This window comes from Eleutherodactylus coqui, chromosome 2 (genome assembly GCF_035609145.1).
Source record: "Eleutherodactylus coqui strain aEleCoq1 chromosome 2, aEleCoq1.hap1, whole genome shotgun sequence".
In the NCBI taxonomy this organism is placed as follows: domain Eukaryota; kingdom Metazoa; phylum Chordata; class Amphibia; order Anura; family Eleutherodactylidae; genus Eleutherodactylus; species Eleutherodactylus coqui.
The window spans coordinates 289,381,511-289,395,808 of NC_089838.1; the positions used below are offsets into that span (position 1 = coordinate 289,381,511).

At 44.8% G+C, this 14,298-nt stretch overlaps 1 protein-coding gene across 3 annotated transcripts in view; it reads right to left on the reverse strand.

Annotated features, from left to right (window-relative positions):
* Positions 1-367: 367 nt before the first annotated feature.
* LOC136612686 (cAMP-dependent protein kinase catalytic subunit alpha) overlaps positions 368-14,298 on the reverse strand; it is a 51,356-nt gene continuing 37,425 nt past the window's right edge. For all 3 annotated transcript variants that reach the window (XM_066593208.1, XM_066593209.1, XM_066593205.1), the window contains 7 exons: positions 12,786-12,884; positions 12,468-12,550; positions 12,185-12,311; positions 9,935-10,030; positions 6,786-6,908; positions 5,378-5,542; positions 368-3,512 (listed from right to left, as the gene is read on the reverse strand). In XM_066593208.1, the coding sequence (XP_066449305.1) occupies positions 3,387-3,512; positions 5,378-5,542; positions 6,786-6,908; positions 9,935-10,030; positions 12,185-12,311; positions 12,468-12,550; positions 12,786-12,884 (819 nt within the window). In that variant the 3' untranslated portion in view covers positions 368-3,386. The remainder of the gene's footprint in view (positions 3,513-5,377; positions 5,543-6,785; positions 6,909-9,934; positions 10,031-12,184; positions 12,312-12,467; positions 12,551-12,785; positions 12,885-14,298) is intronic.

Consider the following 14,298-nt stretch of genomic DNA (forward strand, 5'->3'; position numbering starts at 1 on the left):
CAACGAACTAATAGATGGGTGTCTAATAATGCGGCCAGTGTACTTTGGTGCAACACACTCCAATCAGGGCTCCCCCTTGTGGTCCAAGCATGAAATGCAATGTTGCTGTGAAACGTGATTTTCCTTTGACCTGCACCACCGTATGTGTGCAAGAGAATTTCAGGACCGAAGACCTGTAACCATTTTCTTCTACTGCACTCACCCAATAACTTTATGCATTCCTCAATATTTCTTGTGTAAAGACAACTTTCTATCCCTGGATAAAATACAGAAAAATAAGATAATATTTCATTAGTTTAAATAGAAGGAAAAACAACCGTGGGACTTTTGAAATCCCTATCATCTACAATAAAAATAAAAAAAAGTCTTTTTTTTTTAAACAAAACTTTATTGGTAATTTTGTCTCAAATGTTTACAGTATAACACATGTAAGAAGTGAATGTGTGTGTATATATATATATATATTTATATATATATAGAATTTATTTAAGTGAAAACGCAATAGAAATTCACAGATCTGCCCCCAAATTATCCCACTTCCCTCACCATCAATATCAACGTCTGCTCAAAAGCCAAACCCCCATTCATGTGCCATAATGTAACAGGTTGAAAAAGGAGCGGCCTATCATTCAGGTCTCAACCACCTTCATGCTGGATAATAAAAAGAAACTGAAAAAAAAGTTGTACCTCCAACTTGGGTGCCAACTAACCATGTACGGCCCCAGAACCCTAGTCTACTGGCCACGTGGAAAGCCAGAGGCGATTCGTGGAACTCGTCGAGATTTGGCATTCACCATGGAATACTCAAAAGTAGACACAAGAGTCTTTAAGTTTTCAACCAAGTAGGTTTCTAGTTCGAGGGTCCCCGAATCCAAATCTGAACCCTTTCTTAAGTCTCTTAGCCTATTTAAAGGGAACCTGTAAGCACCTCTGATGTTAAATCAACTGCATCAGATTACTGGGGTAGAGCTGGCTCCCAATCTCGTCCGGTTAGTTCGTATGGACATCAGAACACGAGAAATGGTCTTTTAAGAGAGATTCTGAGCCCTATAAGCTTAGCTTATAGGGCTCAAAGCAGTTGACAAATTCCCTTTAAAATTTCCAGCGCTCATGCAAATCTTGGCCGACTGGCCCAGTAGGCAGGCTGGACCGTCCCTGCTGCCTGGAGTTCCTTCCATAACCCCTTCTTTCACTAACTGTTTGATGTAGATGAAGACTCCAACATCATCCACAGGGTGATCAAAATCTCACGCAGGCGCCAGACCATCACGAACTGCACATGTGCAGATCAGTATTCCCTTTGGGTGGCAGATTCAACTCTTCATCTGCACCAGCAAAGACCCCATTTCCGGGAAGATGCATCTCCAATCAGCTGCGCCGGTGACATAGGAGAGGTCATGCACGTTGAACACTCAGGGAGAGAAGGGGTTAGGGTAGGATCTTCAGGCAGCACAGATGGTCCAGGCCGCCAAAATTTGCATGCGGTGTAGGGAATTTTAAAAGGCAATGCCTTAAGGCATGATGCCCATAAGAACTGTAACCGAATGAGATCTGGAACCAGATCTACCTCCGTAATCTGTAGGCTGCTCGACATGCTCGGACATTCTGGCAGGTTCCCTTTAAGTGGGTTGTATGGGAATAGAAAGACGTGGCTGGTTTCTTCCAGAAACAGCTCCACTCTTGCCTATACTGTGCCCGATACTGCAGGTCTGTTTCAGACAAGTGATTGCAATAGCAAATCAACCCTTGGACAAGGACGATGCCGTTTTTTGAAGAAAGCAACCATGACTTTTTTTTTTTTTTTTTTAAACTTCATGCAACCCCTCCCAAAATCTATTTGGAAGAAGAGGGCTGAGGAACGATCCTTCATTTCCATGATTTATATAGCGTCCTGGACAAACTCTCCATGCCAAAAAGTCCAGAGACAGACAAGATATAAAATAAATACATATACTGTGATCTTCTCACTAAAAGGTGACCTACACATGGCAAACATGTAACTACGTCCACTACGTTATTGTGGAGAACATCTAAGACTGTACCGCTACTGTGTGATTGGCTGAAGGGACCTTCACCAAGGTGACTCCTTAATCACAAATGCAAGAGCCTATGTAAGGTACGGGACAGGACGGAGGCCACTCAGACACAGTCCACCTAGTCCTTGGCCTAACACTCCTAGCAAAGAGTAACTGGCAATCATGCTTAGACCTGGAGTACATTTGAAGATTCCCTCGTATCTTTGTCTTAACTTAATTCACCAAGTCCATGGACTAAACGAGCCGGACGAAAGCCGATGGCAGGTGAAATTCAATGAGTAATAACCTGAAATCTCTCAACGCCTGCGTAAAGTAAGTCACCAAGACAGATGACCACCAGGCGGCTCATTCCAACAAAACCAATAGTGCCCTATTGTTTTCAGTCCAGTGCCATGGCAAGTAGGAAGCAAGTTCTCCCCTCCAATGCAGATTGCTCAAGACATCGGCAGTATTACTGACTCCAAGGCCTTCTTGTCAACCGAAGCCCCAAAAACACACTAACGACCAGCTTCATTAAAAAAAAAAAAATTATATATTAATAAATAAATTCATTCTGACCAGCGAAGCACATAAGTTCCTCTCCAATAACCACCTCCTTGCGCACCAGGTAAGAGTAGTCAGTAGGCAGCCAATAAAGATATGATTGGACCTACCACAAAGAAGGTTATGGCTTCAATGATGGGAGAAGGGGGTTAACCCAGAGGCAAAAACGTGGGTACGTGAACTAAACAGTAGTGTGAGGTGGGAGGGATTGGGGTGTTGGGGGGGAAGGGGGTAAAAACTGGCACTTCAGTTTAAAAGTCATTCTAGGACAAGGAAAGCTGGGCAACAGGACAGTGATTGGCAGGGAAGAGAATTCAGATTAAAACAGTTCAATATTTATAAACTATGTAAACTAAAGGATTAAAAACCAGTAGCCAAGCTCTTCGGATGAAAATTGTTAAAAAAAGAAAAAAAACAAAAACAAAAACAAAAAATTAAACATAGGCCACATCCTGAAGGATACAGGCCCTGCCCCTAAGGTTCTGACTCCACCCTAGAGAAACCAGTCACATTTAAATAACTTTCTTGGCCCCTCTGATCTGTCAAGGAGAGAAGCAAAAAGTGTGAGGGAAGTGGGAGGATGACAGAGACTGGGGAAATCTCCAGGACCAATCGAAACCAGCACCACCAGATCCAGGATAAAATAAGATGGCCGCCAAGTCGATTCTGCACCACTAATAAAAGCTAGAGAGGTGGGAAGTGTGAAAGGGAAGGAGAAGTTTGTGTGCCGGTCAGCGGCGTTCTCTCCATCGGTCTCGCTTGATCTCAGGAGGTCTTGGGTAATTGTTCCTCCTCTCAACGCGCTCTTCAGAACTCGGAGAATTCTTTGGCGCACTTATCTGTAATGGAGACTCTGATTTCTTCTTCTTCGTAATCATCAAAATTACTGGTGTCACCCGGGCCCTTGCACTTCGGTATGAAGGGAGCCTCCACCTGAGACACACAGAAGAGTCAGATGGGTGAAAACTTAGAATTGGTATAGAATTATTCAGGCCATTAAAAAGGAGTTGTCCAGGAGTTTTGCCATTGATGATCTATCCCCAGTATTGGTCACCAATAGTTGATCGGCAGAGGTCCGCTGCTTAGGATCCCCGCTGATAAGTTGCCAGGGCAGACAGCACTGTCAACTTTGCAGTGGCCTGGATTGGTACTGCAGGCACAGCTCCCAATTAATTCAATGGGAGCTGTGTCTGCAGTCCCATTCTGGGCTGCTGCAATACAGACAGCACGCTGTCTACACTGACAGCGGACCCAATGAACAGCATATCGCTGCCAATCAACTATTGATTACCTATCCTGAGAATAGGTCATTAATAGAGATGAGCGAACGTACTCGGATAAGCACTACTCGTCCGAGTAATGTGCTTTATCCGAGTATCGCTGTACTCGTCTTGAAAGATTCGGGGAGTGCCGCTGCTGACAGGTGAGTTGCGGCGGGGAGCAGGGGAGAGCGGGCGGGAGAGAAGGAGAGAAAGATCTCCCCTCCGTTCCTCCCGGCTCTCCCCTGCAGCTCCCCGCTCCGCGGCGCTCCCCGAATCTTTCAAGACGAGTACAGCGATACTCGGATAAAGCACATTACTCGGACGAGTAGTGCCTATCCGAGTACGTTCGCTCATCTCTAGTCATTAATAGTAAAAGTCCCAGACAACTCCTTCAAAGGGGAAACCCATTACCTTCTTCCAGCACCAAAAACTAAGTTATGATGCTGTTAGGGCATGGATAGGTGTCCTTGGGATGTGTCCGCTATTGCACTTTAGCCCCATTTACCTAAATGAGATGCAATACCAGACACAGCTTATGGACAGACATGGCACTGTTTTTGGAAAAACAATAGATCCATTTTTCTAGTTTTAGACAAATTCATGTGACATCATCATGGCAGTGTGCAAATAGACATGCAGGAGATGACCAACATGGCGGAGAAAGGAGGATGAGATATCAAGTTTCTTCCTAGTAAAAACTAGCTTGAAGTGTAACTGTACTGTACAAAAAAACCCCCAAAAAAACCCCCAAAAAAACAACTTAACATGTATCCGAAAGTTTAAAGTGTAACTGCAAAAAACTTTTGTCACATCATAGAGACGTCAAAAGTTTTGATCAGAAGGGATCTAGGTGCCATTGCTAGAACAATGCACTCATCTGAGAGTTGTCTTTGCTCATCACCTCAAGGAAAGTCCAAGAGCCCATCTTCAGCTACTGTAGCAAGCAGAAGCAGCACTTGGACAAGCACTTCTGGTGCTTCCTTCTAGTAATTGGCAGGGTCACCAATGAAAACTTTTGACATGTCCCTATGAAGTGACAAAAGTCTTTGGAAAGTGCAGTTACACTTTAACCTTTCGGATACAAGCCTTGTAGTACATCTCCTGAGGGACTGTCTCCATCTTGTCTCTACGTTGTCCTTAACGAGGGGTTGTCTTAGTTAACGCTTATGATGAAACGGCTTGCCTTTGGCAGAAACATAAGAGCGAACAGATATTCACCTCTATCTCTGCTCTCACTTGTTCCCCACCAGCAGTTCCAGGACGACTCGTCACGCACCGATTACAAGCTGCAGTCTGTTGCATCCTGTAAGCCTGCTGCAGCCAATGACAGAGCGCACTGGCTGCAGCAGCCTGCTTACGAGACAGCCAAGACTGACCGCAGCCTGTAAATATTATGTCACCGAGGGAGAGGTATCACCTCTTAGGTCTGTCATGGGGAAAGATTGTTAACTTAGACAACTCCTTTAATTTCTCAGTGTTGAAATGTTTGACGTGATCAGATGCATCAACAGAAACGGCCATGGCGAACATCAGTACCTTCTTCTGATAGACTGCGATCCAATCTGTGGTGCTGAACCATTTATGACCCTTGATGTCTGTCACACCATTCTTTAGGTTCCCAAATCTCTTGGTAAGGTCGACCTGCAAGAGGTTTCTGAGAAGATCCTTCAAATCAGAACTGAAGTGTGAGGGGAAACGGACCTGTAAACGTGAGAATAGTAAATAGTGAAAAAGGTTTCCATAAGCCGCATATCTACAAAATTTGCAAATGGGATTTAAAAAAAAAAAAAAAAAAAAAATGTAGGCTATTTTGTTATCTCATGAATCACCATTTTTGAACCAGGTTTATTGTTCACACGGTGATATTAAGACACAGTCAAATCACATCCAGGACTATTGGCCAATCTATACTCTACCAATAGGGGGCACTTTATCAGAGAGTATTTCTTAGAACTAAGTGTCTAATGATATCTCATCTTAAGTCCTTTTACTCGGAATGACTGCCAGCTAAACGAATGCCTGAGCGGTGACGTCACTGCTAAGTTGTTAGTGCTTGCCTCCAGCAAGGGATTGCTCCGATTGGCTCAGCCAATCAGAGCCAGCGCTCGATGCACCAATCACAGCCCTTCGTTGAAGGGCTGTGATTGGTGCATCGACCACTGGCTTGGATTGGTTCATTGAGTGCTGGCTCAGTCAATCAGAGCAATCTCAAGCTGGAGACAGGGTCTTCAAACCCCATTACTATCAAGAGACGCTCTATCGGCGATGACAATTGCAGGAAAGCCTGCCTGGAGCTCTGGAGAGGAGCAGGAGGGACCCGAACGGCGCCTGCTAGGCGAGTATTGCTTTTTCTTTTTCATGTAGTGTAGCTTTCAGGGTAGGGCTTATATTTCAAGCCCCATCCTCTCACCACCTCCCATTCCCCCCCCCCCAATCCAAAAAAATAAGGGTAGTAACCTGCGTTTAATGCTGCCAAAAACACAGTACGCATTCATTTCTATGGGTGACGCAGGGCTGAAAATGGCCAAAAATATAACATACATCGCTTTCAAAGCGCAGAGTTGAAAACACTGCATTTTAATGCTTGTGTGAGCAGCCCCATTGAAACGTATGGGAGCCTTGTACAGCGGTTAGCGCAGCGCTGAAAACACAGCACTAAAAGCAGTATAAAAACGCCCCTGTGAGGGAGGCCTTAGCTGAGGCACCAATCAGCAGATGCATCATACACGGCCTAGACAAACACTAATCCGGTTCAGTCTAATAGGGAAGCCAAATCGCTGAATTTGGAAGCACTGCTCCTCGACCATCAAAGATAAAGTATGATGGAGGCCCGTGAGTTCGCATATACTAATATAGTAGTTTGCCACTTTACGGGGTACAACTGTGAATGTGACAAGCGGCTATAGAAGTCACAAGAAAACATGAGCTGAAACTGGACACTTACCTTCCCGGATACGATCTTTTCATAGATCTGAATGGGCTGGTCAGCAAAGAAAGGAGGGTAACCTGCAGCCATTTCATAAATCAGGACCCCAAGAGCCCACCAGTCAACGGCTTTATTATACCCCTAAAAACCATAAAAGACAGCAGTTATTGTATGGCAGGCTAGTGTAGTATTCAAATGTATTGGCCAAAGACCCACTGCAATGACCGCTAGAAACTGCACCCCAGGGCTTCTTCACATGACTGTATAGGCACAGCGCCGCGTATTTGTTCATGAAATAGGTAGATTTTCTCGTCTGCGCATATTATTGTATTTTGCGCATGCAGGACACACCCTTTCCATGGGATAAAAAGCTAATTGGCCTAATGAGGTGTTCTTTTCCCTGCATTTTGCTCAGGGTTTCACGCTTTCCCTTGCGTTTTTGCGCACGTCCCAGAGACTTCTATGGGACTTTTGTGGCACATAACGCAGGGAAATAGAGCAGGTCCTACTGTTCTACATGCGCGAAATGTGGCGCAAAACATGTTTATGACAACATACCCACTGAGATCAAAGGGTTCTAGTTTCTGTTTTATCGTGCGCAAACACGGTCATGCGAAGAAGTCCTTACAGGGGTCATCCTAGGATATTAAAGCGACAGTCCAGTTCTGTTTTAGCGCAGGAAGTCTATTGCCTGCAGTTCTTCTCCAAGGTTTGTAGTTGGTCAGGATCGGCCATTATGTGCATGGGGTCCGTCTTTCTATATTTACACTACAAACATGAGTTGTGTAACGGGACTTACTGGCCGAGTTTGTGGTTTCTTTTTTTAGATTTGTATAAAATCACATTACGCAACTTAAGTTACACATTTATCCTGTGAGACAGGTGTACTTTCTCTCATCAGGTGACTGAGGTTACCACCGTGCGCCCACAGTTAAGATGGACACGAGCGAGTCCGGCAGCTTATTTAGCATTCTGCTTTTAACATTTCCACGTGGTTTTAATCACTTTTTCGATTAGTGGTTACAAATGTTTGAGAGGCCGTTTGATGATGGGTACGACTAAGGGCATCATCTGAAACGCATCAGCGGCCATCAAAACGGGAATCATTTTTGCTCTGGCTTTAATAGGTGGAAATAAAAGTATTTAAAATTTCATCTACTGACCTCACTCTGGACACCGGTTATTGTTTATTCTCCTCAGCGGCTCCTCTAATCTGCTAGTTTCAAGCCCAGTTTTGAGCATCCAAGATGGTTGCAGCAATTTTCTAACTAACCGTCGCACACTGCACACTACTCCGATTGGCCAATGCTGATCACGTGAGCGGCTCTGGCCAACAGCGAAAGGTACAGTGCCCTGGTAGTCTGACACTATCAATACACGGAGGGCATTAGATAGTAGGAATATTGAGTTGGCTAAAAATGGGACCTGGAACCGGCGAGACACAAACAGAGCAAAGAAGAAGAACAACTGCAGGTAATCCCCCACATGGCTCCATTTATAGAGAAAGATAAAGCAGACCCCTTTTTATTCCTAGACCTCATATAACTCCTCAAAAGGAAGAAAAAATAAATAACAATAACCCTGATGGGCAAAACTTCAGGATTTAAAAGGACTGTGCCAAGCACTAAAGTTCTCCCCTATCCACAGGAGAGTAGATAACTTTATGATTGGTGGAGGTCTAACCACTGGGACCTCTACTGATCTCGAATGAGGGTCCCTGCATGAATGAAGCAGCGGTCTCACATGTGCGTCGTGGCTCCATTCATTTCAATTACAGTGCCGGAGATTGGCGAGTGCTTGTATTGGGCAATGTTTGGTGCTCCTATTGAAATGAATGGAGCTGCAGCGTAATTGCACGACCTCAGCGCCCAGTGGTTGGACCTCCACCAATCATAAAGCTATACCCTATGCAGAGCGTAGAGGATAACTTTAGAACTTCTATTACCCTCTTTAAAGGGAACTCCTAATGTTCAAAATGCAGTCCAATCTCTGGGTAGCCTTGTATAGAGCAGATTAATATATAGTTTTGTGGGAAAGAGATTCAGTATACGGCTCCTTTAATATGACATTTCTCATCCAGCGCCGATTCCCTCCTAGCTATCCGCCTTCTATACAGAAAACTGCATAGGAACAGAAAGCAGAATGGAACAACGGGGGAAGAATATGTGAGACGAACCCCTCTTTGGTCTCAGCTCACAAAGTTTCTGTCCCTATCAGTCTTAGGCCGCCTGCAGACGAGCAGGTCGGATCCGGCGGAGAGAATTCTCGCCGCGGGACCCGACCCGAGAGCCTGCAGGGACAAGCGCGTACTCACCCGCGCCCGGTGGCCCCGGCTCTTTCATGTGCCGGCTGCCGGCGCATGCGCAGACCGGAGCCGGCGGCCGGGTGACGTTTCTGTGCGAGGCTCTGCGAGCCCCGCACAGAAATAGGACATGCCGCGGTTTGTTTGCCTCGCGAGATTTCGCGCGACCAAACCGCGGCCGTCTGCATAGGAGTGCGTATTGTAATGCACTCCTACGCAGGCTTTTAGTGGCGGAAATCCCGCGGGAAAATACCGCCGCGGGATTTCCGCCCGTGTGCAGGCGGCCTTAGGCAGTCTTCATACATAGAGTGAATGCTGTGTAATTTTACATGGCTGAACTTGCTATGGATATTCTGTTGCATTTACAGGACATATGGAGATTTCTAAAATACCCTTCAGATGGTGCAGAAAACTTCTGCAACGAATCCGCTGCAATTTTTTTTTTTAAAAAACACACTGTGGATTTGATGCGTATGTACTGCAGGAATTCCCCTGCGGAAAGCGTGCAGCGAATTTGTGATGTATAAACTTAATCGCCTGCTCATTCAGAGTTTAGAAGTCCAGTGGGCGGTCCCATCAGTGATTGACAGCCTTCATTGTAGACCGATAGCTGTCAGTGATAAGACTGCCTACAGGACCTCTAAGCTCAGAAGGAGCAGAGATTAAGATCGATAAGTGACCAGTTAGACTGAATCTCCTCTCACAGAGCTGCATATCAATCTGCTCACTTATTTGGCTTGAACATGCCTCCTGTAGACTGGATGGCATATTGAACTTGACAAATGTCATGTTCGCAGCATTACATCATCAAGAGCGCATAGACTCCAGGGCTGCGCATGCAATAAAACGTGTGTCTACTCCTCACCTTGCTAAGGATGATTTCAGGGGCCAGGTACTCTGGGGTCCCACACAGAGTCCAAGTCCTTCCCTTTACTCTCTTGGCAAAGCCAAAATCTGTCACCTGTGTGAAGAGGTCAGAATACAGTTGAAACATAAAATCTTAACTTGTAGTTCCCAACAATGCCTACAGATGGTGCTGTGCATATTTGTATGCTGGTGAGGTACCGTATGTTTCTGGAAATACAGGGTGTTTCAAGCGCAAACCAGTCATTTTGTAGCATTCGTGCTTGGAACAATGAGTGAATACCGACGCCAAGCTTGGTTCTCTTACAGTTCAAAGTCTCTACAAAAAAATGTTGAAATTGGCCACCAGGAACTTCCAAGAACTTCTGAACCTGGAGCTTCAATTTTGTCAAAAGTGCACTGCAGCATGCTGCTAATCATCCAGCTGGATCATGGATTCTGAGAATACCGCCAAGTAATGTCATTGAAGAAGATAGGGTGGATGATGCGGTGGGGCGAAATGTGCACATAAAACTGACTTTTAGGCAACAGTGATTTTAGGTGGATTTCATGCGGTTTAGTTGTGGCCCAAATCAGTGTGTTTTGGCTCCACAGATGGACATCATGTGGATGGAGCATGGTTCCAACAGTTCCTAATATTGGCCTAAACTTCTCCAGAACCGCTCCCCGCACTCCACAAACCATATTAGGCGGTAGTTATTTCAGCTACCATTGCTTAGCTGCTCTCTGACAGGTTGCCAAAGACTTGTGATAAACTACAAAGACTTTTGGAGACAATGAAGCAAACCTTCGCATCCTGGACTTTGGCTGCTGACCTCTTCAGCTGCCCTCCCTGATGTGCAGCCAACAAAAGTTAGGCAGTAAATGAGCCCCACCTTCTCCAGAAATGCAAACCGCATGCCAGGAGGTGCTGCCCATTGATGAACAATACAACCGTGGCGGGCAACCGGATCGGTCTCTTAATACACACTATCCTTACAATACATTTTTTTTTCTTTAAGAGAACTCGCCAAATGTTTGCAGGATGAATGGAGGGAAATACCAGCTGAAGTGTATCAGATATTAGTAGAAAGTATGCCACGGAGAGTATCTGATGTCATTAGGGCCAAAGGAGCCCCACTAAGTATCATATGGAAATAAGTACTTTGAATTTTTGCTCAGGCGTCCAATTACTTTTGGTAGGATAGTGTACACTAGAGTCCCGAAAAGGAGTACAATTCTACCCAAATTATGAGCTGAATAAGGGTTGTGCTTTCAGTGAAACAGGCTGTATAATCAGAGAACAGATATTATAAGGAGAACCGATCTATAGCAAGAGTAACACTAAGACAGAATACAGTCCGAGGCCTCATGTCTACGGGCATAATTGAATTGCGGAATCCACGTGGGTCTCCCGCACAGATGATCCGCACTTCAAAATGCCCGTAGACTATCATTGGGTATCCGCAGGTATTTTTAAAAAAAACACAAAAACACAGCTTGCTCTATTTTTCTGCGGATCCTGTAGGAATGGCTTCCACTGAAGTCAATGGAATCAGTCTGGTCCACGGCACGCCCACAGCTGAGACTGGACATGCCACAGGACAACAGGAGGTTTAACAGAAGAAAAAAGGCATGGCGCATCCGCTGTGCAGGAGAAAACAGATCCTGCTGCAACAGAGGAGCCTCGAGCCGCGCCCGGGCAGTTGAGTAAAATGTATTTTTTGCCTCATGTCTGCAGGCACCCGCTGCGGGATTCAGCACTCCAAATCTATGTGTGCCCGTGGACATGAGGCTTAAGCTGTATTTACATGGCCAAGAAAGTTGTGCCTGAAAAAGAAAAGCGCTCATGTCAATTAACCCATTGAAAACCCCTTATTTTCAATGGGTTCTTTCAAGAAGTGAGTTTGCAATCACACAGGACTCGCACGTTACTTTCGCCTCTGTACATACTGCCTAAGGCTGCCTGTCTACGGCCATTGCGGTATCCTGCAGCGGATCTCTGACGCCTGGGAGAAGGAGCCAACAGACGGATCTCCGCCGATCAGCCTCTATCTGAGAGATAGGCTGACCATGGAGGACCACGGAGAATCGCGGCAAATCGAGGACCAGATTATCGCCACGGGGAACGCAATGCAAATTTGCCCGTGGACAGGCAGCCTAAGAGAGAACTTGGCTATTTTCAGTTGAGGAATTCCAAAAACCATCTTGCCCTGCATGTTACACAAACAGTTTGTCTACTAATACAAGGTATATAAAGCGGAATCGGTACCTGTATGTAACCTTGCTGGTCTATAAGCAGATTCTCTGGTTTCAGGTCTCTGTATATAAGATCCAGGGAGTGCAGGTATTCAAAGGTTAATACAATCTGGGATGCGTAGAAACGGGCGTGAGGTTCACTGTATGAGAAATAAGAGTTACATTCAGTCCTTGGACGCAATCAACAAGTCAAATTCTTACCAGAGGGAAGAAGAAAAAAAAAAAAAAGTCATCAAGCTACTCTCCACCAAAGGTAAGAAAAATAAGTGCCCCCATGCACAGACTGCCCACAGTACCTGAAGCGTCCGATCCTACGCAGGTGAGAGAACATCTCGCCCCCCGCTACATACTCCATCACCATGTACAGATTAGTGTTGTCCTGAGAAGAAAAGAGCAAGATGTTAGAGGGCACCAAACTATACTGCGGTCATAAGATGGCATTAAACAGAAGTAGGGGAGAGCAGGGTAGACAAGGGATGGCAGGGGGGAAACAGCGCAGATGCCGGATGAGGCCGAGGGGGCAGGAAGAGTTGCACAGTAGGGTTGCAGGACAGAGAAATAAAAAGGGGTAAAATTATATGAAAAGGACTACAGAAAAAGGTCCCTACAATCACCTTAAATGAATACTCCAAGCGCACGAGGAAAGGGAAGTTAACAGCCTGCAGGATGCGCTTCTCATTCAGCGTGTGCTCAATCTGCTTCAACTTTACCACCTGGAAGAGAAGAGGCAGAACGTTATCTGTCAGCCGTGGCCAACACAGCTAGAACCCCAGCGTACCACCAACAGGTCTGAAGAGCGCTGTAGCTATAGAGGTCGCAGCGGTCACATTTGCGACCGGGCCCCTAAGCTAGGAAGGCTCCCCTTGCCACAATGTAATATCTGTGGTTGCAGCCCCCCGATGATGCTGGGCTGTCACATCGCCCGGTAGCATCAAAGCCCGACTTTTCCCATTTCTGCAGCGCGCAGAACATGCTGTACGGACGGAGCGCAAGTAGTAGAGGTCCGATGCTGCCAGGTTAGGTTGCTGAGCAGGAAGTTTGCAAAGGCGCTCTATTACTATAAGGGGCCGCATATTGGACTTTAGATATAAAGTCCATGTCGGTCCCAATATCTTACACAGAGCCTTCACAACCCAAACTCTACTCCACAAGGATCTGACAAGACTACAGAAGCCCCCTCGCCTCTGCCGACATGTCCGTTCTAATATATCCACTCCTCGATTGTAACTCCTCTTTTCTTATAGCCTTGCCTCGTGCCGTTCCTCTGTTACTTGTCCCAAAATATATGAACAGGTTGACAACTAGGTGTCACCATTTCTTTTCTCAAAGGAGGCGTGTCCCTACCCAGTCTGATAGCCAATCAGAGTGGATAGTATCCAACAATGTACAGACACGCCCACAACTGGCACCACAACTGGGACCAGACTGTTTTGTACCTAAAAGGACCAGACACTTTAGCAATTTTAGCCATGTGGTGGTTTTACTGCCTTACTTTTTTCCCTCCAGCTATCAAAATTATTTTTGCTTCATTTGTTTTCCCCGTGACATATAGGGCGATTTTTAAAAATTTTTTTTTAAATAATCTTTTTTTTACCACTAACTATTCCCTCCGTATTTTAGTATTATTAGGGGCAAAAAGTAAAAAAAACAAAAAAAAAAAACAAACCCCCCCCCCCCCCCCCTCTTCAAAAAAACATTTATAGTTTAAAAAAAAAAAAAATTGTAAAATCACGCTAAAATAAAGTATGGTAACGGTTCCTCATTTTGTTTTGATATATAATATGTCTAGTTTTGGATTGCAGGCTGCATACAATAATGGTTTGGGTTGGTGTTAGCTTTTGGTCTAATATATATATATATATATATATATATATATATATATATATATATATATATATATATATATATATATATATATATATATATATATATATATATATATATATATATATATATATATATATATATATATATATATATATATATATATATATTAATATTAAAATAAAGATTATAAACATCTATGTCCCCCATGTCACCATATAAGACCTCTGGGGGGTCATTCATATTGAACAAAAACCAAACACACTTTTTCCACTGTAGCTGGGGAATCAATAGAGGTCCCAA